The sequence below is a fragment of the Mus musculus genome, chromosome 1 (genome assembly GCF_000001635.26).
Source record: "Mus musculus strain C57BL/6J chromosome 1, GRCm38.p6 C57BL/6J".
In the NCBI taxonomy this organism is placed as follows: Eukaryota; Metazoa; Chordata; class Mammalia; order Rodentia; family Muridae; genus Mus; species Mus musculus.
Window position 1 is genome coordinate 92017107 of NC_000067.6, and position 27440 is coordinate 92044546.

The 27440-nt window shown below is 45.2% G+C and overlaps 1 protein-coding gene across 23 annotated transcripts in view; it reads right to left on the minus strand.

The window, feature by feature from the left end:
* Window positions 1-27440, minus strand: part of Hdac4 (histone deacetylase 4) — a 266924-nt gene that overhangs the window by 88328 nt on the left and 151156 nt on the right. For all 23 annotated transcript variants that reach the window (XM_017319488.2, XM_017319486.2, XM_017319487.2 and 20 more), the window contains one exon: window positions 12849-13090. In XM_017319488.2, coding sequence (XP_017174977.1) covers window positions 12849-13090 — 242 coding nt within the window. The remainder of the gene's footprint in view (window positions 1-12848; window positions 13091-27440) is intronic.

Consider the following 27440-nt stretch of genomic DNA (forward strand, 5'->3'; position numbering starts at 1 on the left):
TCCACAGGTAATGCACCCTCAATGGGTCACTAGGCAACTGGCATCAGGTTAACTTTTTACCTGCTTTAATCACCTTTGGAAAGCAAACATGGTGACATTTTTAAAAATAATAGTGCAATCATTTTATAATCATCCATTCCAAGAAACAGCCCTAAACAACTAGCTCTGCTCAGAGACACCCAACTCAGGAGCATGGAGTAGGTCATTGATGAAGAGTCTCTCTGTATTTTCCCTTAGTAACTAGAAGTAAAGCGAGTATCCTGTTATAGTCAAAAAGACATGCAAACCTGAAATTTAAAGAGATACAGATTGCAAATAATGGCCAGATTCCCAAAGACACCCCAGAACAATGCTGCTGGTCCTGTGTGTGTCACGACATCTTGAGGTCATGTTGCTAGGGCAGAAAGAACTAACCAGATCTGTGTTCCTCAGCCCATTACCACAGAACACTGTCAGTGACCGTTTATGACCCAGGCACTCGGAGCTTTGCTTCTTTCCTTTCTTTGACCACACACGGTATCTGTCACAAGAATCTCCCTCCTTGGTTCCACAAGGGCTGGGCCTGTACTGTCCAGTGAGAAGACACCACTGAGTGTAGAATTCAGACCATAATAACAAGCCTTCTGGAAGAGCTGACTTTACACTGGGTAAAGTCAGCTATCTGCACGTAGTAACTCACTACCATATCCAAGACTCTGCCAAGGTAGAGGGAGAATGCCGAGAAGAGATCTTCGGCAGATGCAATCCATATCACCACAGGACAGTTTAGAATAAGATAACCACAGTGTGGTGGCTCCAATGAGAATATGCTGGCATAGGCTCACATACTGGAATACTTGGTCCCCAGTTGGTGGAACTGTTTGGGAAGGGTTAGGAAGTGTACCACTAGGGGCAGGCTTTGAGGTTTCAAAAGCACACATCATTCTCAGGATGTGCCCATGCAGCTACTGTGCGGGTGCCAGGCCTCCTGCCTGTTCCCATGCTCCCTGCCATGATGGTCGTGGGCTCACCCTTTGAAACCATGAGTCCCCCAATTCTGTGACAGAGAGCACAAAATATTGTGTTGAGAATAACCAGAAGATAAACCTTTTGCAGAGGAGGCTACTGTTGTGTGCCTCTTGGTATAAAAGTGCCTGCAGTAGGAACAGGAAATTCTGTTTTAAAAGAAAAGAAATATAGGAACTCTTCTATAAACTGCCTTGGCCATGGTGCTTTATCATAGTCACAGAAAAATAAGACACACAGACAAAATTTTCTAACAAAACAAAAACAAATACAGTAACAGCAAGGCCACTATTCTAACTGGAACTTAAACCAGGTTCACTTTTAAGCCAATGCTCAGTTTTGAGCCACATACTTAACTCAAACTTAGTTTAATTGACCCCAACTTTTAAATTTACTAGACATTCAATTTAATAGACATTTTTTTTCGTGTAAACCCAATCAGACTTTTTAAAAGTGAACAAAGATAAAAGCCTTCTTTGCTAACAGGCCTTAAATGCTGAGGAAAGTGTTCACCCACTGCTCCAGCAGGGCAGAGAACCTTCTGGGTCTCTAGGAAGCTCCCATTATCCCTACTGACTACTGACCAGCCAATCAGAAGAGGTTACAGTCAAGCTCAAGTCTCATGACACATGGTACTAACATCTTAATGCTGCTCACGGCACTGCTCAAACACCAACCTTTCTGTCACACCCTCAACAGAACTCAAGCTGAAGCAACGTAGGAAAACTGTTCTGTGGATCAGGGGGCTACTTTTGACCCTAATATTCCTAGGGCAGGAATGTCAGGTACTGTGTGAGAGCCTGCATGGTGTGTGTGTCCTACAGCCACATGTGCCCAGCTGATTTAAGAGGCATATAGACTTTACATGATAGATGGTCCCCACACAGGTTTTTTTTCTCAAAGATGTATGTTAGTTATTTTTCCATTATTGTGACAAAATATTGGACAACAGCCTCTTAAATAAGTGTGTACTTGGAATCAGAATTGGTGTACTGGATAGTTCTTTGTCAACTTGACAAAAGGTAAAGTCATTTGAGAGGAGGGAATCTCAATTGAGAAACTGCCTTCATAAGAGCTGAGTTGCAGACAAGCCTATAGGACACTTTCTTAATTAATGATGATAGGAGATGGCCCAGCCCATTGTGGGTGGTGCCATCCCAGGGTTGATAGGCCTGGATTTTATAAGAAAGCAGGCTGAGCAAACCATGGTAGCAAGCCAGTAAGCAGCACCCTTCCATGGCGTCTGCATCAGCTCCTGCCTCCAGGATCCTGCCTTGCTTGAGTTCCTATCCTGACTTCCTTTGATGATGAACAATGATGTGGAAGCACATCCTTTCCTCCCCAAGTTGCTTTGATCATGGTGTTTCACCCTAACTAGGACAGCTGGTGAATACACAGGCTATCATGGTGAGGACCAGTCAGGAAGCAGAGAGAGATGAATGCTGGCACTCAAGACTCAGATTACTTTCTCTTTTTCATTCAGTCCAGGACTCCAGCCTATGGAACAGTATTGTTCATATTTAGGGTGGATCTTCCCACATCAATTAACCCAATCTAGAATGCCAACACATGTCAGATGTTTGCTTCCTAGGTGATTCTAGGTCCTGTCAAGTTGACAATATTCAATAAGTCAAGGGTGTTTTTCTGACTAGAAATAATACCAAGGAGCTGGAGAGATGGCTCGCAGTTAAGAGCACTGGTTGCTCTTCCAGAGGATACCAGCTCAATTCCCAGCATCCACATGGTAGCTCACAACTGTCTGTAACTCCAGTTCCAGGGTTTCTGACACCCTCGTACAGACACACATACAGGCAAAACAACAATGAATGTAAAATAAAAATAAATTATAGAAAGTAATGTCAAATATGAAATTACGAATAAGTAAATTACCTACAGTTGCTCACCAGGGCATCTAGCTCAGCAAACAGAAAATCTAGACATAAAACCAGACCCCAACCACCCACAGATCCTGGGTCAACTTCCTCACATTACTGGGCCTCAAAAAACAAACTCATATAAGGGATTTGTATACTCATCTAAACATAGCCATTTTTTTCAAAGAAAGCTGGTTCCTGATCCATTTTGACACTTAGGGACAGACTATAACATCCAACAGCCTGATCTGTATGGTCTGGAGAATGTTCTACAATAGCTATACTTATCATTTTGAATGAGTGAGTTTAATAAATATAATTTATTTAATATAATTTATTTTTATTTTACAGGATGTAGCAGATAGCTAGAAACAGCGGAGAGACAGACTGTAAAACACTAACTACATGTATAACACCAGCAGAGAAGTCTAGAGTGGCCCAAGTCAGGGAGCAGAAGAAATGTGACATCAGACTGGAGGCTTGTAACCAGCAGGCTTAAGGCACTGGGAAAGCCCCACCAAAACAGTCAGCTTGAGATTCCAACTTAGAACATCTCAGGGGGAGCAAAGTGTCCCTTCCCGTCGGGCGAGGTGTCCAATAAAAGAACAAACAGCAACAGACAGTATCATCAAATCCTGCTAGCAGAAACCAACTGGGGTGGTTGAGCTAGTGGGAGTTCCTGGTTGCACTTTCTCAATGGCTGAACTTCCAGTTTCCTGTTCCCACTGCAGGCACTTTTATATCAGGAGACAAACAACAGTAGCCTCCTCTGCAAAAGGTTTATTACTTCCTGGCTGTTCCCAACACAATATTTTATGTTCCCTGTCACAGAACTGGGGGTGGGAGGGTCAGCTTATCCCCAAACAAGGGATACTCTGAGACTAAAACATGCTTGGGTCTGAAATGGGGAAAGGGAACCCCACTTCCAGAGCCAGCTTTTTAGTGGGTTCTAGTACTACAAGACAATTCATCAACAAAATGACATTACATATCCCTCCCATGTAGGGGGAAGGCTACCTGCATGCTTCCCAGAGTGAATGTATGCACTGATCTTGCAGCCACAGAATACTTCTGGCCGTGATACCTTTAGACTTCATCCTCACCCTTTGGATACCAGCAGGGCCAGAAAGCTGTCAGTGAACCTGTGATAGTCACATACCTGAGGGCCAAAGTCAAAAAAGAGTAGCTTGAGAGGGGCCACTGTCACCTCTGCTAGTTCTCTTTGATATGGACCAGACAGACCCAGTTTGGATAAATGTCATATTTAACATGTTAGCCTCAAGAACTAGAGGAAGAGAATGAGAGTTGCCACCCTGTTGATGGGAGCTCCCAGGAAGAGGCCAGCCAGCACGGGCATTAGCAGTGTAAGCCCTATGGGCATGAACCCACTTCCCCCCACCCCCACTACCACTGTGAGACTCAAGCCAAGCTAAGCAAATGCATGGATCCTTCTTCTCTTCCAACATTGCACACATAGTTTAGCTACAGGTGGATCATGCTCAAGATCATGAGTGGCTGTGATGGTGCAGACTATACCAGCTCCTACAGCAGCTTGTCCTGGAGCACAGCTGGCCTGTTCTCAAGCCTTCCACATTGTACAAGGCCTATTAGTCTACCCAGATGTGGCCCAACAGCTCTCTTGTCGCCTACCCTCATGTGATTTAAAAAAAGATAACACTGGAGATAAAATGAGGGTAAATCAAGCACATTCTTGAAGACAGAGTAAAATCCAAGTCTCGGCAGAATTTGAGAAGGAAGAGGTAGGACATAACCAGTCTGCTGTGGTAAATCCTGTCTGTCCTGATGGACTTAGACATGTATTTGCTTAAAGCGACCAATGCTCAGTATGTGGCTTTATTTAAAGATGTTCAGAGAGCCTTTAAGGCAGAATCTCATGTGGTTTTCTGAGATAAGCACAGGGCAGCATCCATTATGCTCTTTAGCTGAAACATACAAACAGAGTCTGAGCATGGACCTGCTGACTGGCAGGACGTGTGGTATTTGTCCATGGTTTGTAATGGAGCATTTGGGATTAAAATGTCCCAGGGCTCTCAATGAGAAACCACTTCTATCTCTACTGGACCAACTGGCTCAAATCCAAAGGCAACCTCATTACAGCACCCTGGAAACAATTCATCCTTCTAGACACACTCAGCAGTGAGCCCATACACTCAAGTGTTAAAAAGACAAGCAGGTGCACCGTCCATCGGGAAGGTCTAGGAAAGGAAGGTGAGTGCCAACAGTGGAGCCTGTGCCAGGGCTGGAATGGGAGATGTCCCGTGGGCCAGAGCAACAGCATCATTAAGGTACGGGTGTCTAGAATAACAGAGGTGGTCAGGAAGAAGACAACAGGAGCAGTCTAAGGGCAGAGACCCAAAGCAGCATAGCAGCTTGCATTTGTGTGTATTTGTGTGTGTGTGTGTGTGTGTACTCTTAGAAAGGCTGTACACCTCCTCGAGTATATAGCTCTTCTAAGCTTCATCCCATCTATCAACAGCCGGACTCCAACTTTTGATTTTCAAACTGTAGCTCAGCACTGCACTCTCCTGGCCATGGTACCTTTAGGTGCCAGCAGGGCCTAGCCATCAACATACTGATACACAGAAGGTGTCAGTGAACCTGGGAGAGCCATACAACTGACAGCCAGAGTCAGCAAAGAGTAGCCAGTGTTAGTTACCTGTGTCTTACCATAGTCAGGGTTCTGTGAAGATTATCAACTTCTACTGTTAACTTGTAAATATACAGAAAGCTATTTTTGTCTGCAGATACCACAGCCCAGAGGAAAAAGCAGAATTGGGAAGCACAAAGCCTAATGCTCAGGAGCCAGGAGCTCCTGGAACAAATGAGGCATTGTCAGGATGGCACTAGAGTGCCATCAATGCTCTTGAGTGTAAGGTGAACTTGTTACAGAGAGCCCCAGGTGCAGGGCTGGTCTGCATAACTTCTTAGTGCTTAAGAAGACTGACCAGGTAACCAAGGGCATGACTTCCCAGGGTCCTTCCCCATCATGAATAGGGCTTCAAGCAACATGCCCTGGACTACTTGGAACAAGCAGTGTAAAGATTAATCTTCACTGTCAACTTGGTAAGATCTAGAAGCACTAGGAAACAACCCTGGATGCATCTGTGAGGGTGTTTCCAGAAACTCCCTTAACAAATGGGAGGCCTGCCCTGAATGAAGTGACACCAATTCCCTGGGTTGGGGCCCCAATTAAAAAAGGGAAAAAAAAGTGGTAAATATCAAAATTTCTCTCTCTCTGGTCCTAAGGGATCCAGAAATGACCAGTCACCTCATACCTCCACACCCTACTGAGCACAGACTGTAAACCTTTTTCAACTGTGAGTAAACTTAACCCATTCTCCCTAAACTTGCTGTTCCTCAGGTCACAGTACTGAGTAAAGTAACTACCATCACCTTGCTCTCCACAGCCACACAACCAAGTTCCTTTCCTCTGGAGTCGACTACCCGAACAGTATTCTCTACTGCTTAGACTATAAAGATCTTGGAGGCTAGGGCATGGGAAAGAGCACTCTGATGCTGCTGCTCCTTCAGACAGGAAGATAACAGTAGGATCTAAGTCAGGACTCTGCACAGGCACCTGTCTAGAGCTCAAAGCAGGGACTGTCCCACAGTGTCAGTAGGGCCTCACAGATGTTAAAAGAGCTGAGAAAATTTCAGTTAATTCAAAAGAAGAATAAAAGGAAACTATTTTTGTTTGCAGATAACACAAGTAACGACCCCCCTCAAAAATCAGTATCAGAAAATTCTATCCAGTTATTCTAGATAACACGTAAGAATGAAATCCAGGGCTCATCTGTACATTAGCAGTAAAAAATGAAAATACAGAAACATATTTATTCACAATAAAGACAAAAAGATATTATGTCCCAGATTAAACATTTATATGCATTAATTGAAAAATAAAAACAAGGATTTACTAGGGTAGAAATATAAATAAACAAATAACTTGTTTCTCAAGTACAAATTCAATACTAGGAAGCCATTACCCCACAATCTGAAGTAATTTTTGGCATAACTGTGGGGACTTCATGAGAATGGTTGTAAAGTTCATCAAGGAGAAGAAACAGGCCAGACAAGCCCAGGAAACTCTTGGCAGAGGGACACGGTGTGGGGAGATGGGCAGTCAGCCTAACATCTATGTGGGCACCATCGAGGCTGCATGGTGCCCAGTATAAGGATGTAGCAAGGGAGCAAGCTAGATACAGCCACAGACATGTAAATGGAACACAGACACATGAGAGGGAACAGAGGTGGCATTTTTTATGTGTTCAGAAAGAACATCTGATTCACGACAGGAAAAGTAGGTGACTACTCTGTATCAAGTGAGAATGAATGGTGGAGGCTGGAATAATGTCCTTATTCATAAAGAGCACTCCTACACCTATGAGAAACGACCAGCACTGCAGGTGAAAACAGCACAGCAAATCATAGAAGAAATGCAGGCAGCCACAAGGCATACAGAGAAGGCTGACTACACTGGCAATCATGGAGGTGCTAAGCAATGTGCTAGCTAATATTCTATCAACTTTATACACATTAGGAGGCATCTGAGAGGTGGAAACCCCAACTGGGAAATGCCTCCATGAGACTGGGCTGTGGGCAAGCCTTTAGCATTGTTTTGTTTGTTTGTTTGTTTGTTTTTAAAGAAAAAGGAAAAAGGAGAAAGAGGAACACTCCTCCATTGTTGGTGGGATTGCAAGCTTGTACAACCACTCTGGAAATCAGTCTGGCGGTTCCTCCGAAAATTGGACATAGTACTACCGGAGGATCCCGCAATACCTCTCCTGGGCATATATTCAGAAGATGTCCCAACCGGTAAGAAGGACACATGCTCCACTATGTTCATAGCAGCCTTATTTGTAATAGCCAGAAGCTGGAAAGAACCCAGATGTCCCTCAACAGAGGAATGGATACAAAAAATGTGGTACATTTACACAATGGAGTACTACTCAGCTATTAAAAAGAATGAATTCACGAAATTCCTAGGCAAATGGTTGGACCTGGAGGGCATCATCCTGAGTGAGGTAAACCAATCACAAAAGAACTCAAATGAAATGTACTCACTGATAAGTGGATATTAACCCAGAAACTTAGTATAGCGAGATATAAGGTACAATATGTAAAACATATGAAACTGAAGGAAGAAGAACGAAGACCAAAGTGTGGACACTTTGCTCATTCTTAGAATTGGGAACAATCACTCATGGAAGGAGTTACAGAGGCAAAGTTTGGAGCTGAGACAAAAAGATGGTCCATCTAGAGACTGCCATATCCAGGGATCCATCCCATAATTAGCCTCCAAGCGATGACACCATACACTAGCAAGCCTTTGTTGCAAGGACGGTGATATAGCTGTCCCTTGTGAGACTAGGCCGGGGCCTAGCAAACACAGAAGTGGATGCTCACAGTCAACTATTGGATGGAGCACAGGGCCCCCAATGGAGGAGCTAGAGAAAGTATCCAAGGAGCTAAAGAGATCTGCAACCCTATCGGAGGAACAACATTATGAACTAACCAGTACCCCAGAGCTCTTGACTTTAGCTGCATATGTATCAAAAGATGACCTAGTCGGCCATCACTGGAAAGAGAGGCCCATTGGTCAGGCAAATATTATATGCCCCAGTACAGGGGAATGCCAGGGCCAAAAAATGGGAATGGGTGGGTAGGGGAGGGGGGGAGTGGGGGGACTTTTGGGATAGCATTGGAAATGTAATTGAAGAAAATACGTAATAAAAAAAAAAGAAAATTGATATAAGATGTGGGTGGGGCCATTCTTGGGCTGCTGTTCCTGGGTTTAAAAAAAGGAGGCTGAGCAAGCCATAGGGAGCAAGCCAGTAAGCAGCACTCCTCCATGGTCTCTGCATCAGTTCCTGCCTCCAGGTTCCCAGCCTAAGTTCCTGTCTTGATTTCCTTCAGTGAGAGAATATGGCTTGCTTTTGGTCATGGTGTTTTTGCATAGCAACAGTAACCCTGACTAAGACATGCAGGAAGCGTGGGAGAGGATAGTGAAGCCAATGAAGGACAGATGGCCTAGGAATGTCACTCATCCTGTTTCTCAGGCCCTCGGAGAAGTGGTCACTGCTAACATGTTGTAGTACCAGCCCTATAGCAAGCCCCTGTGCCCAACGGTCTTGTATCATAGCAGTGTGGATGTTCTTCTCTGCTCCATAGCAGAATGGATGTTCTCTAAATCTTTTAGTTACCTCCCTTCCAGCCTCTCAGGATGCATCTATGGTTATTATAGGCGGCATGCCCTGGCAATTTCTGAATTAAGTTCATCTTGGAAAGTCAGTTTCCGTGTCACTCATTTTAGATTATCCACTGGCCCTTCAGGTTGGGGGACTGGATTTACATAGGAAAGGGGAAGCTGACAGTCGGGGTTCAGCTGAACAGTGCATGGATGACAGTGACAGTAATTAAACATCTGAGTCTTTAACCAAAGGACAGGTGAGCCAGGCTTAGAAGGAGCAGTAAGCAATCTCCTAGACGAGGAAACTGCTGTAACCTAGTCCTAACGGAGGGAAGGGCTGGCCTGTAGCCCAGGTCAACTCTGGGGCCTGAAGTCTCTGTGGAGAAGGAGGGGCAGGGCCCAAGGCTATCTTGCTAACCCTGCACTACTTTTCAAGTACAAACACTAGAAAGTGCATTTCTTTGGTAAAAAGGTACCTCTAAATACTAAAAATACAACTGCAAATGTACAAGGTGAGTATTCTGGGCCACTGTCTTGATTTTCCATGCCACCTGGGCCTGAAACAGCAGACAACCTCTGTAAGGGCAATTCTGGCTAATGCCACAGCACCCCCTCTCCATTCAGCTGCCCTACCCCCCCTCAGGCTAGGGAGAAGAGCAGAATAGCAAGGTTTACACCAGGGATAAGGTGATTCTGAGAATTACAACCCCTGGAAAGACCTTGTTTACCCCAAATTACCAACTGAAGTTTTACTTTAAAAACTACTCCTGTTCCAATTATAAATTCTATTCAAATTGACTGATGATTTAATGACACTAATTAGATTGTGTGTTCAAGAAATCTGTCTGACAAACCCCACTGCCAAGTGTCGTTAACAATATGATGGCATGAAGAGAGTTTAAACCATCAAAACAAAAGACTGCTAATGCAATGACACAATTACACAGTCAAAAGGCTTTTTTTAATCTCAATTTTAATAAAAAAAGAGAGATTAAAACACAAAGGAAAATGTAACCTTGAATTGTTATGATGCTGAAATCTCATCTCTGAGGCCAGCCCTGAAGCTAGATTTCTGGGCCTATAGCATCTCTTCTAGGATCTAGAAATATGGAATAGTGGGGCGTGCTGCTAGAGACTCACCTGGGCTGACACCAGAAAGTGCTAATAAGCAAGACTGGTCAAAGACTACACCCTGGCTGATGGAACCCTAACTCAAGGGTCTTTGTTATGCTTCTTGCTCCTGCCCTGGAAACTCATATAGGTACTTAAGATTTCTGAGACCCTCGCTATTTAAAGCATGGGAACACTCACTGTTCTAATCAACTGATAGAACAAGAACACAACGTTGACTATTCACTATACCTGCTAGAGCCTTCCACTGCACAACTGGTCTATCTTCCTGTCATGCTGCATGCTGCTGGCAAGGATCGTGTGTATAAACAGCTGTGGACAGGAATGTTTAATGGTGGGAACATCACAGGTAAACTGTAATTTAGCAGAGCTCCCTAGTCTGTCTTTGGTCAGGGTCTACACTGAGTCTGGAGGAAAGCCAGTGCATGCACAGGTATGGCTGGTTCTGAGATAGCCAGTAGAGTAAGGGCGTGTCCAGCTGAGGTCCACTGCCCTGAACCTGTGTCTCATGGCACAGGGCTCACTATACTGTTTTCAAGCTTTTGGTCTGGTCTTCACTAGTATCACCCAAAAGCCTGGAATTAACATAGGTGAATCCCTGGCAGAGCTCCTCTGTATACAGAGCCAGCTTTCAGAAAGGGACTCAGGCCCAGAAACTTGACCACAAAACCAGCCCCTGGGAAAGGAACTCAAAAGCACAGCAAAAAGCTCACTGTTGCAGGACAGAGGCCATCCTACAGGCTTGTCCAGAGACGCAATGCAGCATCAAGACCTGAAATCACAGAGAAGGGACAGACTGTGAACTTGTAATAATAGTGAGAAGGGGCCATGATGACACTGAGCCAGGAAGCTGCTATCAAGGAGCTGTGGCCACAAAGAATACAAAAAAGGCTAAGACTTTGGGGTTGAACTGCTTCTTAAGAGGCACAGATATGTGAGGCTATGGCTCATGTCGAAAATAAGGCAGCAGCCTGGTGAGGTGGCACTCAGTCAGCTGGCACATCAGGGCCACTGGGTGCCATTGCCTAAAATGACTTCTACTGCTTTCCAGCTGGCACACCGTCCTGCCTGAGGCCAACCTGAAACACACAGCTCCTAGTCCTGGAAAACAGGGCCCCATGGGAGGTGGCCCTGACCATCCTCAGCAGAGCACTGGGCAATTATCAGCAAGGCAATTCTTTCCTAGGTCTGGTGTTGGCCTCTCCTACCAGGTAAAAAAGGATTCAAGGATGATGAGCTTGGTCCTGGTAGAGTCAGTCCTTAACTAGCCCATTCTAACCTAAGAGCATGCAGCAGCAGCAGCAGCAGCAACGGCCTCCCATCCTAGGACACTTAAGAGAGCAACCATCATAATACCAAAGGCCCCAGCCTCCTTACAGGCAGCTTTCAGAGCCCAGGGTGAGGTTTCTAGATTCTCTTTCTCACAAGGCCCAAGCAGAACAATGTTCTCAGCACACATTCCTGAAAGGGAACCTAGAGCTGTTACTGGGCCTATTCACCAGGGAAGGCAGGGCTCTGCTATCTAAACCAGTGACAATGCAGCCTCTAAACCTTATGCAGCCTATCTCTTAGGAATCTACAGTATAGCCTATATAGATAGGAGTCATTGCCCAGGATCCTCCCACAGGTTATAAGACTGGTCTAGTTACGGCAGCATTGTGGAGTGGTTAATACCAATCCAGGGGTTCTAGATGCTGGGACTCCATCTTGGTCCTGTTCTCTTGGGTAGGGAAGGCGGGTCTAAAAAAGCTGCTCCGTGCAATGACTGGACTAGGACATCGATGTCTGACTGTATATCCTTCATTCTAAGCCCAGCTAGGCCTCAGATGCGAATAGCATGACCAACATAGTACAATAACATGACACTCAGGGCAGGACCCATCCCTTGCCACAGTAAAGACTGTTTGTCACCAAAGCTATGATGTGTTGTGTGATTCTGTTACACAGCTGTGGGCAACTCGAACAACTCGTGTGGGAGGCTTTTTGCTTTACTGTGACGAGTGCAAGTATAGTTTCTACTGGACAGTGTGGCTCAACATGGTTCTCAGTAGAGATTTTCCTGGTCTGCCAGTTTCACCATGTATCTACATACCACTTGTGTGGGTTTCTTTTCAACTTATTTAATCTGAAATTCTGGCTATCTCCCTACATGTATTTTTAGAAGGCAACTTCTATACAATGAGGTCCTGAGTCCTCTTCAGGATGCATAAAACCTAGGACATTTGGAACAGCCTTAAAGTGAGGGTCACCTGGTACCTGGGCTTTGACATTTTGTGAGTAAGACTGTACATTGGGGACAAAAGGAATCACGTGCCACCCAGAGGGTATTTGGTTCTCGGGTCTTAGCATTCCATAGATGATGCCAATCCTTGGAACAGAAGGAGAAGATGTCACCCAGAAAGTACCTGGTTCATGGGACTATGTAGTAGATGGATAAAGCCCATCCTGGGCACAGAAAAAGGAGCTGTCACCTGTCTATACCTCAGTACTAGATAAAATCATACCAACCACGGGGAAGAAGAAGCAGACATCACCCAGAGGGTACCTGATTCACATGTCTAAGCTCTCCGGAGATAAACAGACCATGGACAGAAGGACATATGGCACAGCCCAAGGTTGCTGCTCACCTTGATATGTTCATGCAACTGTGCCTCATGCTGTCGGGACAACTGCTCATGTTGACGCTGGAACTCTGCAATGAGTATCTGCCGCTGGATCTGCTGCTTCTGTTTCAGTGCTAGGAGTTCCTGCTGCAGTTGCTGCTCCCGCAATGCAGGTTCCAAGGGCAGTGAGAACTGGTGGTCCAAGCGCAGGTCCATGGGTACTGCTGTAGGGGCCACTTGCAGAGGCAGCGCTGTAGCCACGTCCACTGTAGAGAGAGCACAACACAGGAGAGTGGCTCACTATGTCAGCAAAGCTAGCCTTGAGGTACGGGTCCCTCTTTCCCTGTAAAGCCTAGATGTAACTATCATGGTGTGTTGGTGGTCCAAAGGGCATCTGGTGTCCCTTGGCCGAAGGCCTGGTAGGCTCAACGCACAAAGCTCAGAGATCCCAGGGCTCTGTCCTCAAGCATAAAGATCTTAACAGCAATGAGAGATCTGGCGAGGAAACATACTTGCATCAAGTTCCTACTACCCCACACTTTGTCAAAATGAGAGGCCCCACTCTCAAAGGACCCCACTGCAGACCCAAAGGCCCATCTGATGTCATATTGGTAAAAGCCTACGCTTAGCCAAGCAAGAAGCCAAGTGCCAGTACTTGGACAGACAAACCGCCTGTACTTTGCTTCTGCCCCTTCTCTGAATGAAGCCACTGCAGAGCTATGTGTGAGCCTCAAGAACAGTGTGTGCCATAGAAGTGGTCCAGATAGACACTCAAGTGAAGAGCCTGTTGCCATGGTAAAATGAGCACCCTCTTGAAAAACATGTTTACCCAACCAACTGCAGCCAATAAAGTGTGCTCCTGGCGGGCAGCATGAACGTTCATCAGCGTGGCTTCTGCACTTACACTGTGCCAAGGGAGAGGCCACTGTGATTCTCATTTAAAGCAGAAGCCGAGTCAGTCTCAGGGCTTACAAAATTGATTCCAAATTAAAGTGTGAGAAACAATGTGGAGGAAAGGTACGTTTTAAATGACCAACACAGGGCCAGAGAGATGGCTCAGTGTGAGTAAAGACACCTGCTACCATATCTGACAATTGGAGTTCAGTCCCTAGGATGCATACAGTGGAAATAGAGAACCAACTCTTGAAAGCTATCCTCTTTTACACATGTATCATAGCATGCATCGCCTACTTACCACCCAAATGCACATATGTATACACACAAAATTTTAAAAACACAATAAACAATAAAAGAACAAATTACCAACTTGATGAAGAAGCACCACTCCTACTGCAGGCTGGAGCAGTGTGTCAAGAATGGGCTCTGTGGGAGCTAGAAAGCTCTAAGTAAAGTGCAGGGCTGCTCACTATACAGCACCTGGAAACAGGTGGCTATGCAGACATTCACTGGGTTAGGGCAAGAGCCCTGTATGTCCTCCCTCCAGAAAGCCCCTCCACACTGCTCTGGTTGCTGTGCTTCATCTGCCTATACATAAGCACTGAATCCAAGGGAAGGAGGCAAGAACGTTGCCTACTGGAAGGAACTCAAGTTTAGAAGGAAGTTCAAGGACAACACTGGTGGTATATGCCTGAACCAGACCCTGGCCATAAGGTGCTGATGGTCAGCAACTTAGGAACCTGACTTTGATCAGAGACCTAAATGTGGCTATCCTGTATCCCTGCTTCTGGCTAAGCCTTTAGGGTCTTCTACTCACGGATACAGGGTAGTCTTGAACCAAGAGATCCCCTAAACCTTCTTCCTGGGTAAACTAACTGACAATACTGAGCACATAGACTTGAATAAGAAAGGTACCTTGTGCTTGTGGTCCCTGGCATTCCCGTTGCCACTCCCACCCAGCAAGTCCCAAAGCTGGCCTAGGTTACCAAATGACTAGAGCTCTGGCCCCAGGACTCTGCTTTGTCCATAGAGTAAAGCTGGGGAGAACTCTAACACCAGAACCCTGGTGTTCGGCCTCAAGATACAGCTCTCCTGCAGAGAGTCCATAGGACTCAGAAGGGAGGTGTGAGCCACCACACAGATCCTCTTGGTACCCATCAACAGGTTCTGACAGCACACTGACTTCTGACCTAGCCCTTTGGTCTCCACTGAATCTGCCAGAGCTAAACTGTCAAAGGGTAGGAGCAGACAGAGCCCAAGGAATAAGTAGGCCTTGGTCTAACAGCCTGCCCAGCCATAGGGCCACCAAGCAACCAAAAAGGCAATTGGATCTTCATGTCCAACAGAAGCCCACTGTGGCCCATGAGCTAATCTCTCCTACCACACATAGTAGGATCAGCAAGGCTTCTGCCCTCCTCATCAGTGAGGCAAGGGATGTTTCTACTTTCCACACCTTGGCTCAAGCAAGGTTCATTAGAAGCCTTTTATTTGAGCTTTGCTTGCTCCCTGGGCAGGGGCTCTCTCACACACAGGGATAAGGACTGGATTACTCTCCTTGCCTTGCCTTTTTAACCTCTTATTACAAAATGAAACAAGATGAAAAAGTTATCAGGCCAGTTTTGTAGAACGACATTATTTCCATGTTTTCAGGGTAAGGAATTAAAGTGAGCCATCTCCGTTTAGAAAGGGGAAGACTTCCTGAAGGAACCTCAGGGTAAGCTCCTTCCTCAGTCCTCAGGGGGCACAGTAGGTAACAGCTGCTGCTACATGCTGGGGTTTTAACTGTCCCCCTATTTTGAGCTCACATATACGATCCTTAAACTTGCCACTCTCTTGGTTAAATGTCTCAAGCTATTTAATGTGCCTTGATTTCCTGGGGTAAGTTACATCACCTTTCTCAGGTAGAGACACATAGGGTCCCTGGTGGGCTTAGTCTGTGGCCACTTTATTTTAGAATATGAGTTGATTAGGGGTGATAATTAGCCTATAATCAATCACACAACTTTAAATTCTTAAGTGTCTAGTTAAACAGTGATAATTTGGCTTAAATAAAAACTCATGAAGAATTAATGAAACCATGGCACGGCCTCACAGCTTGCAAGCTGTCTTTTTCTGTGTGTTACCTCACCCTGGGAGAGGAGGCAGGTGTGACTCCTATAATTTTGCTGACATGACTTATGATCTACATATTAACAAGGCTGTATCAAAGATGCTGGCCACAAGAGCATGCCATCTGCCCATCTCTAATTTTCACAGGAGGATACCATTAGGAATGCCTAGCAGCTCTTTCAACATCAAGTATACAACCTTTAAAAGGATCATCTGAGTTAACTTCAAGAACACGACAGGCCAATCATCCCTGCCAGTGAACCCATATACTGGTCACAGGGATAGTTGAAGTGGAAACTTAAGGGTTCACGGAGAGTCAGTTGTTCTGGATGGTGTTTTGCTGGGCAAACACATGAAGGAGTGTTTTCCTGAAGTGGACACAGGTGAAAGACTAAGGCAGACTCATGAAAGAACATTTCACTGAAGCAGATACTGGAGAGGATGTTCTGCTAAAGCAAGTACTCAAAAGCACACATGACGAAGGATTCTTTTTTAACAACATGCATGTATTGGTCCATCTTACATTGCATAGTTGAGCTGCATTTGTCAGGACTCCATAGAGAGAATCACAGTAAAAAAAAATCTTCTGGTGGTGTACTGCAGTTTCTTGCCACTTCCAGGGACTCAGGCTGATTGGCAGAGTAATATCAGCTGAGACAGACGCACATGCTGAAGCAAGGCACAAGGTAGACATGTGATGTTTGGAGGGTATAATTAGTACTCGATGGAGTGATGGAGACAGGCTGGGCTTGCTAGTACGGCTGTGCAATGCTTGCGGGTCTCGTGTCTTCCCTTCTCTGAGAGAGGCACAGCCAAGAACTTCTCCTGCTGTTCCATCTAGTCACTTCTGCTGACTCGAGCCCAGGCTAAGGCCTGGCTGTGTCTGCTAGGTCCTGTTACCAGTGTTGCTACCTACCGAACTGGATTACTGGTGTATCTGAAGTGAGAGTGGATTGAGCTGCCACTGCCTGCTAACCTGTGAACCGAACTGCCAATTTCCAGACAACACAGACAGGAGTTGCTCCAAAGAACCTTTTTAAAGAGGTCCACTTCCCTACCCCTTATCTTTTCTTTTCCACTTTCTATGGTGAGTGGTGGGTTACAAGGGAGGTTAAAGCATTTAAGAACCATCATTAAAAATATGATTTGAAAAAAAATTAAACTTATAGATACTGGAGCTAGAGAAATGGCTCAGAGTTTAAGTGCACTTGCTGCTTAAGGACTAGAGTTCAGTTCACAGCACCCACGGTAAACAGCTCACAACTGCCAATAACTTCTAGCTTCAAGAAATCCAAATCCGATGCCTTCCTCTGGCCTCTACAGGCACAGCTGGGGGTACTGAATGCTTAGGGACTGGCAGGGCAGGATGTACAGAGGGCAGCTGGGGGGTGGGATGGACTTCCCATTGCAAATCCGGCAGTATAGCTCCAGCGGTGGAAAGACTAAGCTGCTCAGCTGCTCCTCCTCAGTTATAGGGCAGAGATATAGCCAGCTGGAACAGTTTCCATAGTAGCACTTCCCTGTTTCTTAGAGCCTGTTACAAGAAAACCACAATCACGCTTGGTCCAAAGGATACTAAAGTGAGTGTTGTAACAACTGAAACTCTTTTCAGTCAGAAGCCAACTGTACAGCACTGAGACTTCCCATTGCAAATCCAGCACTATAGCTCCTGACCTCCAGGTCAAGCTGGCCAGTCCCCTACCAAGGAAAGTAAAAGGGTCATTGGGGTCTCTGAACAAGAGCCAACATGTGTGACTGATGGGGCACACTTTGATAAAGAACAGCAGGGGGGCACTCTGAAGGTACTTGCCATGCACTGAACAGAGCTTTATCTTAACAAACTAAAGCTGATGACAGGGGGAGGCAGAGCTATTACCTGTGTTGAGTTCTGCTGCATCTTCATTCCGTATGCTCAGTTTACTAATGTTTTCATGCCTAAGGCATTCTTTTTAAAGCTTTAAAAGAAGCTGTAACCTTGGGTACTTTAAGGTACCCTAAACTTGTGAGCTGGACTGAAAAGTGAGTGAGTGTCACCTAAGACTGCTGCCCACTCTTCCCTCAGGCAGTGCCCATGCTTCCAGTCTCCACTTCCTAACTTCTAGGAGCCCAACAGCTGAAGAAGCAGCCAAGGACAGGGTTTGTTCTGGGCTCTGTGTGGACTACAGCTCTCCAGAGGGTACCTACACTGGAGGATTGAAGAAGAGAGGCATCACTCCCAGAGCACGAGCACCACAGAGCAAATAAGACCCATGTGACAGTTCACTGAGACCCCTCTTCAAGTCCACAGTGGGCCTGGGCTCAACTGTTCTACATGAGAGCAGAGGGCAGTGCTAGGTCCCAGCACTGGTCCCTCAATAAAGTCTGCCTGCCAGTGAGCTCCAAGAAGCACTTCCTTGCCACAATAAGTGTTGGGAAGGACAGAAAGCCTGCCTCGGCCTTTATCCTGAAGTACCAATCAGAAGTCCACTCTTGGCTACAGAAGGTGGAAGACAGCAGAAGACCAAAGGCCCTCTGTTACCTGTGACTCACATCCATACCTTGTCACTGCTGTTGCTTCCTCTCAAGTAAGGCCACCTTGGCAGACACAAAATGAGGCCTGGAACCCACACAGTCAAGGAGACTTGGTCATGGGCTCCTGAGAACATGGCCTGCTCATTCCCACAGTCATCATCAGGAGTCTGGCTGTAGCCCTGCTCAAGTGCCAGCTGCAGAGATTGAGGCCATGGTCCCCATTCACTCATGAGAGCATGGCATTGGCAGTTATGACAAGAATGACTTGTGCTATTTCTGTATCGAAATCACTGGAAATGCCACAAGTTCCCAACAGAAGCTGTTGGTGCTTTTGACCTAGGGCTCCAGGAGAAGAAAACGAAATCCTCTCTTCTTAAAGAGTACAGCGTCAGAACAATAATGCCTGTATGCTCAGGAATATTCTATGGAGGGGCTGAAAATTCCTCCATAGGCTGTGCTTTGAAAAGCTTATCAATACAATTGGGCTGATGACGTCAGTGAGGACACAAAGCCCACATTCAGTGCTCAGAGGAGAAAGACGGGTCTGCTGGGAGAAAGCCCTCCTACAGGAAAGGCCTCCAACTCTCCCTCCCAGATCCTGATTTCCATTACGTGGGTCACTCTTCTTTCCCTGACACCACTTCATGCCATCACACAGACACAGAATGAAAGCAGCACTGTTCAGGAAACACGCCAGAGTTGAGGGTCCCCTCAGTAAAGAATAACTCATTCAGCTCCAGGGAAAAATAATAGATATTTCAACTATGTAACCATAGCTTCCTCTCACTGACATTTGCCTGTACGGGGGTAGGGAGAGCAAGAGTGGGAGGAAGGAGGATGAGGGCACTGGCCATGCAGAACTTGATTCTTGCAACAGCATGTTATCCACAACCAAGGGCATAGTCATCAAGTAAAAGGCCAGAAGGAACATCGGTACTTAACAGAGTCCCAGATTCTTTCTCTCTCACTGAGCCCCTGGGACTCCATACACCTTCCCAGGGGAAACACATCTGGACCTGGACCTGACTTTCTCTTGCTTCTTTGTGGCATGGGCAATCGAGAAGGTGAATTCTCTCACTGGTCAGAATAAATGCAATGGGCATGAGTGAGGTACAATAGCAGGTGACAGGCTAAGGTGGAGAGGTCTTTGGAGTCCAAACTTCTAGGACAAATAACCATTGCTTATCTGGGGCAAGCATATGAGTAATGCCAAGAATCAAGAGCTACCCAGCACAGACTTTCTACAATCCAGAAAGCAAGCTGCTCAGTATTATTGCTCTTCTACCTGTGCCACGGCCACTCTAGGACTCAGTTGCAGCTGAGCAGCCTCCGAGAAAGCAGTATCCTCAGGCAACCAGGGTAGCAGGGTAAGAAGCAGGAGGGGTGATGTGGGTCAAAACATGTCTACACAGGTTCACTATCAGGTTGACAAGAGAGTAGGCAGCTAGCCATAGAAATGCTTGTCTTAAAGGTCCACCTGCTACTATATGGCCAGTCAGCACAGTCTCTTGTGCAACTTCCTACCTGGGTTTGCCATCTCTAACTTCTCCTGGCCTAAGTCCCACAGAATTCTCCCATCACCTTTGTTATACTTCTTTTTGTAGGTTTCCTCTCATTCTGCAGGAGCCCAGGCCCGATCTGACTTAGAAAGGATGTCCAAGGGGCACACCTGCACCTGTGGCAGGTGATGAGGCCTCCTCCCTTGGCACAGATCGAAAGCCACACCGTCAGTCAGAAATGAGAAGGCACTCATGATCCATATCTTCTTGGTGCTGTGTCTGTCACTGAAAATGGGAAGTCATCAGATCTGGACCCTGTACCACGACTTCCTTTTCTCCTGATGTTCTGAGACTGCCTACGTGGGCTCCCTAGCCTGTGCATAGACCTCACTGGCCCCCCAGTGTTAGTCCTGCACTCCAGACAAGGGACACCTTAATAGGTATTTCAGGGTCATTCTGGATCAAGAAATCGACACCGCCTTTTCTTCTGGAACTTTGAATGCATGACAATGGTCTTCTGAAATAATGCTTTAGCTTTCTATCCCATTTCCCTATCTTTCTCTTTTTTCTTATACCCACTGAGATTTCCTAAAATGTATACCCTCACCTTTTGAAGTTTGTCATTACTCCTGCTATTTTGATAAGCCACAGAGTCACATTCAAAGACCAACAGCTCCCGCACGTTTATGCTATCCAGATCCCTGGCCTTTGGGCTGAGGAGCAGCTCAGATATTTCAAGAGTAGTGTTCTTTTCTTGCAGTCCCTGCTCCCAGCCTGGCCTGGGGCTACCTGTCCCAGGTGGAACAGAACTGAATGGAATCTCACACTAAAGGCATCAGTTAGGGAGTTGCCAGCTTGGTGCCTAAGGCCTCCGCTTCCAGGCCTCCTTCTCTCTCTTAGAGAGGTCTGTAGCTACTTGAGCCCTGCAGAATGAAGGCTGAGCCTTGGAGGCACCTGGCAGTCTGTAGCAAACAAACCTTTAGTGGACACCTTTAGAAGGGAGACAGTCATGCAGCACTGCGGGGGGGGGGGTTCTTCTGCCTCCACACCAGCAGACTGCTTGCTTCCATTTCTTTTCTTGAGGGGAAGACACTCCGTGGTGTCACCTAGTCACTCAGTGTTCTGGAGAGGGCTCTGGCTTTGTTGGGTCTGCCAGGTAAGCAGAGGTTTCCAAACCCACTTTCCACCTTCCAAGATGTGGCCTGCATGCCCCTCTCACTCTTGCTGGCTTACCACCCTTTGCTAGATGTTCATTTTTACGTGTTTGGGGACAATTTCAAAAGTACACAAAGCAAGACCAGTGAGATGGCTTAGGAGATGTAAAGACCCAAGTTCTAGCCCCAGAGCCCTCCTGGTGGAAAGAGTAAACTGACTTGCACCCAGAGGCATATAGGCTAGCACACATGCATACAAGCACACAAGCGCGCGCGCACACACACACACACACACACACACACACACAGAGGCACTCACTCATGCACACATGCACGCTCATGTACACAGAATAACTGGTTTTTCAAAGTACATAAAACAGAAAGAACTGTGCAATGGACTCTTCACCTGGTCCTGGTTCTTTTGAGTGTACACCTATATATACCTCTTCCTTCACACCATTTTATCCATACATACCGGACAAATGTCTCTGGAAGATTCTTATAGAACAGTAAGATACTGTCAGCATATCCAAGTAAGTTAGTAAGAATTCCACGCTATTAAGTGACTAGAAAGTCACCCCACTTTTTAGTCTTAAAAATGGATTTTATATTGTTTGAATCAGGACCCAGTAAGGGCAGGCACTGCCAGCAAACTGTATCTCTCAGAGACACTGTAATGTGCCAGCACATGTGAAGGAGCTTCCCACCCCACCCCTGCTCCTCTCATGAACACATGCCAGCTACAGAAACTGGCTACCTGCCCTGCAGCTCTACTCATGACGCTTGCCTGGATCAATGAACTCCTTGCCATAATAACATATTATTATATGACAGTTGGCTTTCTGCCAACTGGGATATGTTCTTAGGGCCTGGCAGATCTGGCTATGATTTTCCAGCAAGAGCCTGAGAAGCTAGGAGGCTGGTGGGGGCATCCCAGGTAGGTGTTAGCAGCTAACCATGGCTGTTGCTAGTAGCAACAACCCTTCTGGTTCCACAGTTGCTTCTTTTTGAGTGTTCACTGGGTTTTTCTGTAAAAGCTCTCTGCCTTGTTACTCTGACTAGAGGGCTTTGTAAGAAAGGGAGGACAGGTGCTTGCCTTTTTTTTTTTTTTTTTTGCCAAGTTTTAAAATTAATGATCAGTCTTCCAGTGTGGGTGGTGTGTTTTACAATATCCTAATGACGTGAGTCTCTCTTAGCTACAGATCTCACAGATACTTAAATAGCCCTGTCCTCAGTCACAGGGAGACTTGGGGCTGGCCCAAGTTCTGAAATCCAAAGGTTTCAGAATAGCTCTATTCTGATGGGACATACTGACCTGTTTTGGCTCTTAGAATTGTCTTGACCCTCATGTAGGTCAATGTTTAGCAATCAGACTTTAACTATTGGGATGAGTGCTATTATGGGATGGACTTTTGGCATAGTGTGTTACTGTCATTCTTGTACATTTCTAAAGGGAATGAAATAGCACACATGTGTTTCAACCTCCATCTTGCCTTGTCACTTGAGAGCACCAAACTTATTCAGACCATCACTCACAAGTACTGAAGAGCCTGTCTAACTCTACTCAGAATTCTGATTTATCTGCAACATCCCTTCCCAAAGATGTCTGAAATGTGATTACAATTACTTAATGTGCACGTGAGCATGCAGGTGCAATTGTATGAAGGACTTACAGTGGAAAAGTCAAAAGCACGTTATAGAGCAAACATCTAAGAACGTTTTGCATCTAAGAATGCATGCACAACACAGAGGCATGGCCTGAGCCTCAAAGGCAGGAAAGTTTTATTTTCTCTGCCTCACTGCAATGCTCGTAGGAAATGCCCAAGAACTTTGCTAGCAATTCATCAGGATAGAAATCATGCTTGAGAAAGAAGCTAGCGATGGTATAAACAGAAGATGCACTGTGGTATTTACTCTTCAGTAACCAAACTGTAAAGAAAGGTATTGTGGGTGCATCTATGGGAAAGCTGTCTGATTGGCACTGGGCAGGAGAGATGCATGCCATACACAGCCTATGCTATATGTATTCTCTGAGTTGAGTTTTCCATGCATGGTTCTGGAGGAGGCAACATAAGTTTCTAGGCACTGATTAACCCCATGTTTTTTCTTCTAGACAGGACGGTACGCAATTGTATCCAGTCCTATGAGAGGCACTGCTCTAAGCTGGAAGTCAGAAATCTGCACATGCAACTCCTTTCCTTGGTCCATACCATGCCCTACCTGTAGGCTGGTCTGCTGGATATATTGACTTGTTTCATGTACATAGGATTCCATAGAGTCAGTGTGCAACTGCACCCTATCAGACAAGTGGGAAATGTTAAAACAGGGTGTCTAAGTAAGGTGCTCATCATAGCTAGTGATCACCAAACCCAGAAAAGTCCTGCTATACACAACTGGCATCAAGAATTCTGAGGAAGATGCACAGTCCAGGGAGATCCAGAACTCATAGCTCAGCCAGCGCAGCAGTTTTCAGGGTAGGCAGGGTCAGGAACCAAGCTAATGCCCAGGTCTATCTGATTGCAGCCAGTTCATCTCCGGGAACCCACATTACACTGACAGAATCTGGGTAACCTGCAGCTTCTGATAAAAATCTGTCCCATTCCATCTCACCCCATGTACACACGCGCACACAGATACACACGCGAACAAACATGCACACACATAAATAAACAGAGACACAGACACACATAGATACACACTCATATACACAGGTGCATACACATGCGAGTACACACACACACACACACACACACACACACAAATAAATTCATTCTTGGAAGACACTGAGCAAAGTAGGAACTTTTTATCTGACAGTAAGAATACAGATGCCTAAGTTAGATCTATATTAAGAAATTAAACAATTTTGGAATGTTGCAGGATATTTGATCATACTGTGAACCTCTAGAATCTGTTGTTTACTGGAAAAACCTGTTTCTAGTTGTTGTGTGGCTTAGCCTTAGCTCACACCTTTAATCCCTCTAGAATGCAGACACACCTTAATACACCCTTAAATCCCAAACAATGAAGGTACAGTTAGTTTGTAGAAGAAAGCATACATGTTGAAATTGATGTCTAATTTAGTAACAGACAAAGTGATGAATCAGAGAAAGATTTGACAGGATAGGCTGTGCCAACTTTCACGAGAAGAGAGAGGAAAGGGAAGCTACTTGAGGGGCAGTGCAGAAAGAGGAGGCAGTTTTACAGGGACAATTGTACAGAGATGGGCTACAGAGAGAGAACAAGCTAGACACAGAAGACGGAATGAGCTAAAGAATGAGAAGCCAGAAGATTAGAACAGACTGCCAAAGTTAGTATTAGACTAAGCAGAGCAATTTAGGAAAGACCAAGAGAAGCAGCTTGAGTCTGAGTGGAGAGGAGCTCTGAGCCAGAACAGCTGCACTGACCAGGAGCTCACAAAGAGCTATAAAGCAAGGACTATAAAGCAAGGGTGCGCTTATTAAGCAGTGAGTCTCAGAGGCTGAAGCATTCTAGGCCTAGCTAAGACTAGACAGAAGCTAGACGCTCCCAGGACTAGGCCTAGGAAAGCCTCTGAAATGACAGTTATTACAGAAGAATAAAAGTTATGTTTATATCAGAACAAATGCAAAACAAAATAAATGCATGAATGAAGAGAGAGACACTCATTGCATGCTCACAGATCAAGTTATAAAACAAAAACAATGGATTCTTTGAAATGACTAGAAGCAGACAAATTTCAGATAGCAAGGATTCAGAAAATAAAGAAAAGTCACAAATTAAAAGGTAAGAGACAAGCCGAACCACAAGAGACATGTGGTAATGTGTGAGCATGCCACATTCTGGGGCCCAGGCTTCATCTCAGGCACTGCATGTTTTTATTTACATATATTAAACATACATACATACAAAAATATTATAGACTAAAAAAAAAGCCAGCTACTTTAGATGTGACAGTGATTTCAAACAATATACTTCATAGTTTATGTCAAATAGACACACTTCTAAAAACATAACTTTCTAAGTTGGTAAGACAGAAAACTGGTCAAATTAATTCTACACTATCATCATAATCTGAAACAATATTTCAAAACCTCACCACAAAAATCATTTCCAAGAGCTTCCTGGCAAAGTACCAACCAAGTGGTCATTCATTTTAAACAACATTCTTCAAAGAAATACAAAGTGTGAGCTCTAATTCACCCTAGCAGGAGTAGAAAACCCCATTACAGAACTAGACAAAGACACTGTGAAAAAACAACAGAAAGATCATGGTCTCCACCACAAAATTCTCAAATGACATTAGTCAGCTTTCCCCAGTCATCTATACAGAGATAATGGACTCACTCACGAGAGCTAAAACAAACAGCAGTTCACACTGAGGACACGCTGAAATGAAGTCGCCACTCTGTAACTATGAGCACAAGACAAAGCTAGAAAAAACCATCTTCCATAAAGCCCTAGCAAGCAGAGATTTTGGGCTGAGGAAAGCAGTAGACATACTCCCAGGAAGCTGACAGGTTCCACCGGAGGTTCCTGTGAGAAAGACAACAGACTTACTGAGGTACCAGCACAGACAGTCATTTCTGTGACTAGGGACACAACTGTCTCTACTCTACCAACCACAATGAATCCCGCATGTACCAAAACTCAAGTGAAAAAGAAACTAAAGACTTTCACACAATGTTATTGAAAACATCCTCATATTTCTGGAATGCACTCACAATGTAGAATGAGCTCTTTACCATGAAATGTTAAGCCAGTATACTGGACCTGATGAGCAGGCCAGCCCCAGAAGGCTCCCGACACACGCCAAGCCAGCTACCTTAGTTAGAATTTCTATAGCTGTGATAAAACATCATGACCAAAATCAACTTAGGAAAGAAGAAAATTATTTCTTCATCATACAGCTTATAGTCCATTATCCAGAAGTTAAGGCAGATACTGAAGTAGAGGCTATGGAGGGGTGCTGCTTATTGTCTTGCTCCTTTTGGCTTGCTCAGCCTGCTTTCTTATAGAACTCAGGACCACCTCCTGCTCAGGGCTGGCACCACCCACAATGAACTGGGTGCTAGCTACTAATTAAGAAAATGCACGACAGACCAATTCACAGGCATTTTCTCAACTCAGTCCAAATAAATCAACAGTATCAAATTGACAATAAACTAACCAGCAAAGAACTGCCCTCAGGACAGAAGCAAATTCTGTTAGGTAGTATGACCAAGAGATCAGAAGGAAGACCTTCAAATGAAAGGAGGAGCAAAAGGCCTAGCCACCATCAGAGTAGTTTGGTGGTTCCAGATTTGTGCATCAGTCCATGCCCATCCAGTTTTACACCTACACCTCTGATGACCCCAAGTGTTGCAGAAGCACTGAGCTATGTAATGGGATGTAGAGCCTTCTGGAAAGCAGTTGTTCTCTCCTTTAGAACTCAGTTTGGGATCTAGGACCAAATGCTGTGGCTAGGCAGTGGCTCAAGGGTTTATATAGTGAAAGCTTGGTCCCCAAAGTGACAGTGGGGGTGGGGGACTGCTTTAAGGAATGGGAAGGAGTGGGGTCAGTCCTGTAGGTTAACGCCATCTAGCACTATCCCTTGAAATCTTCCAGCTTTATTTAAACACACTTTCTCACAGAAAATACATTCATATTTGGTTTTTACTCTGGATTATGTCAATTGATTCTTTTACAGCCTTATTGTATAACCTGCTTACAGTAAAATCCACATGTGTTAGATGTGTAGTTTACTAATTTTTGGTATACACACACACACACACACACACACACACACATTTCATTTTAAATCAACCTATTTGAGATTAATTTGAGTAAATCTTCCAAAAAATATGAATAAGCATATTTTCCCTAATATCCTAAACACAGAACTCTATCCCAGTCAAAATTACCTATCAATAAACCCAGAACTCTGTCTTTCACAGTAAAAAATCACCAAGCAATTCAACTCCCCTATAGTCTCCTTGCCAGGCTTAGTAAGCAAAGAAATGGTGTGCACAGCACTAAGGAAAGAGAAATGCCAACAAATCTGCACTGGAGTGCCATACCCTTCTGTCCCTATCTTACCTCTCAGTGTGCTGAACTGCCAGCTGGAGTCCCTCACCAGCTCCAATCTGCTGAGTTCTCTGAAGCAAAGACTTTAGTTACTCAGCAGCTAACACTGCAAACACAGGATTGAATTCTCAGCACTAGGCTGCAGTGTAGTTTAGTGCTACAGGCTCTCCCAGCAGCAGCAAAGCCCAGAGGTTGCTCCCCAGAACCACAAATTTTAAATCATAATCATTAAATTAAACAAACAAACAAACCAACAAAGCGTCCCAGGCAGGGATTCATTCTTCTGCCTCTGCTTACACAGATCCATTAGACAAGTGTGAGTCCTAGGATACTATCCCCAGACTCTGTATCTTCAGATCCCTTCAGGGACTTTCTATAAAACTTGAGGAGCAATAAAGTTAAAA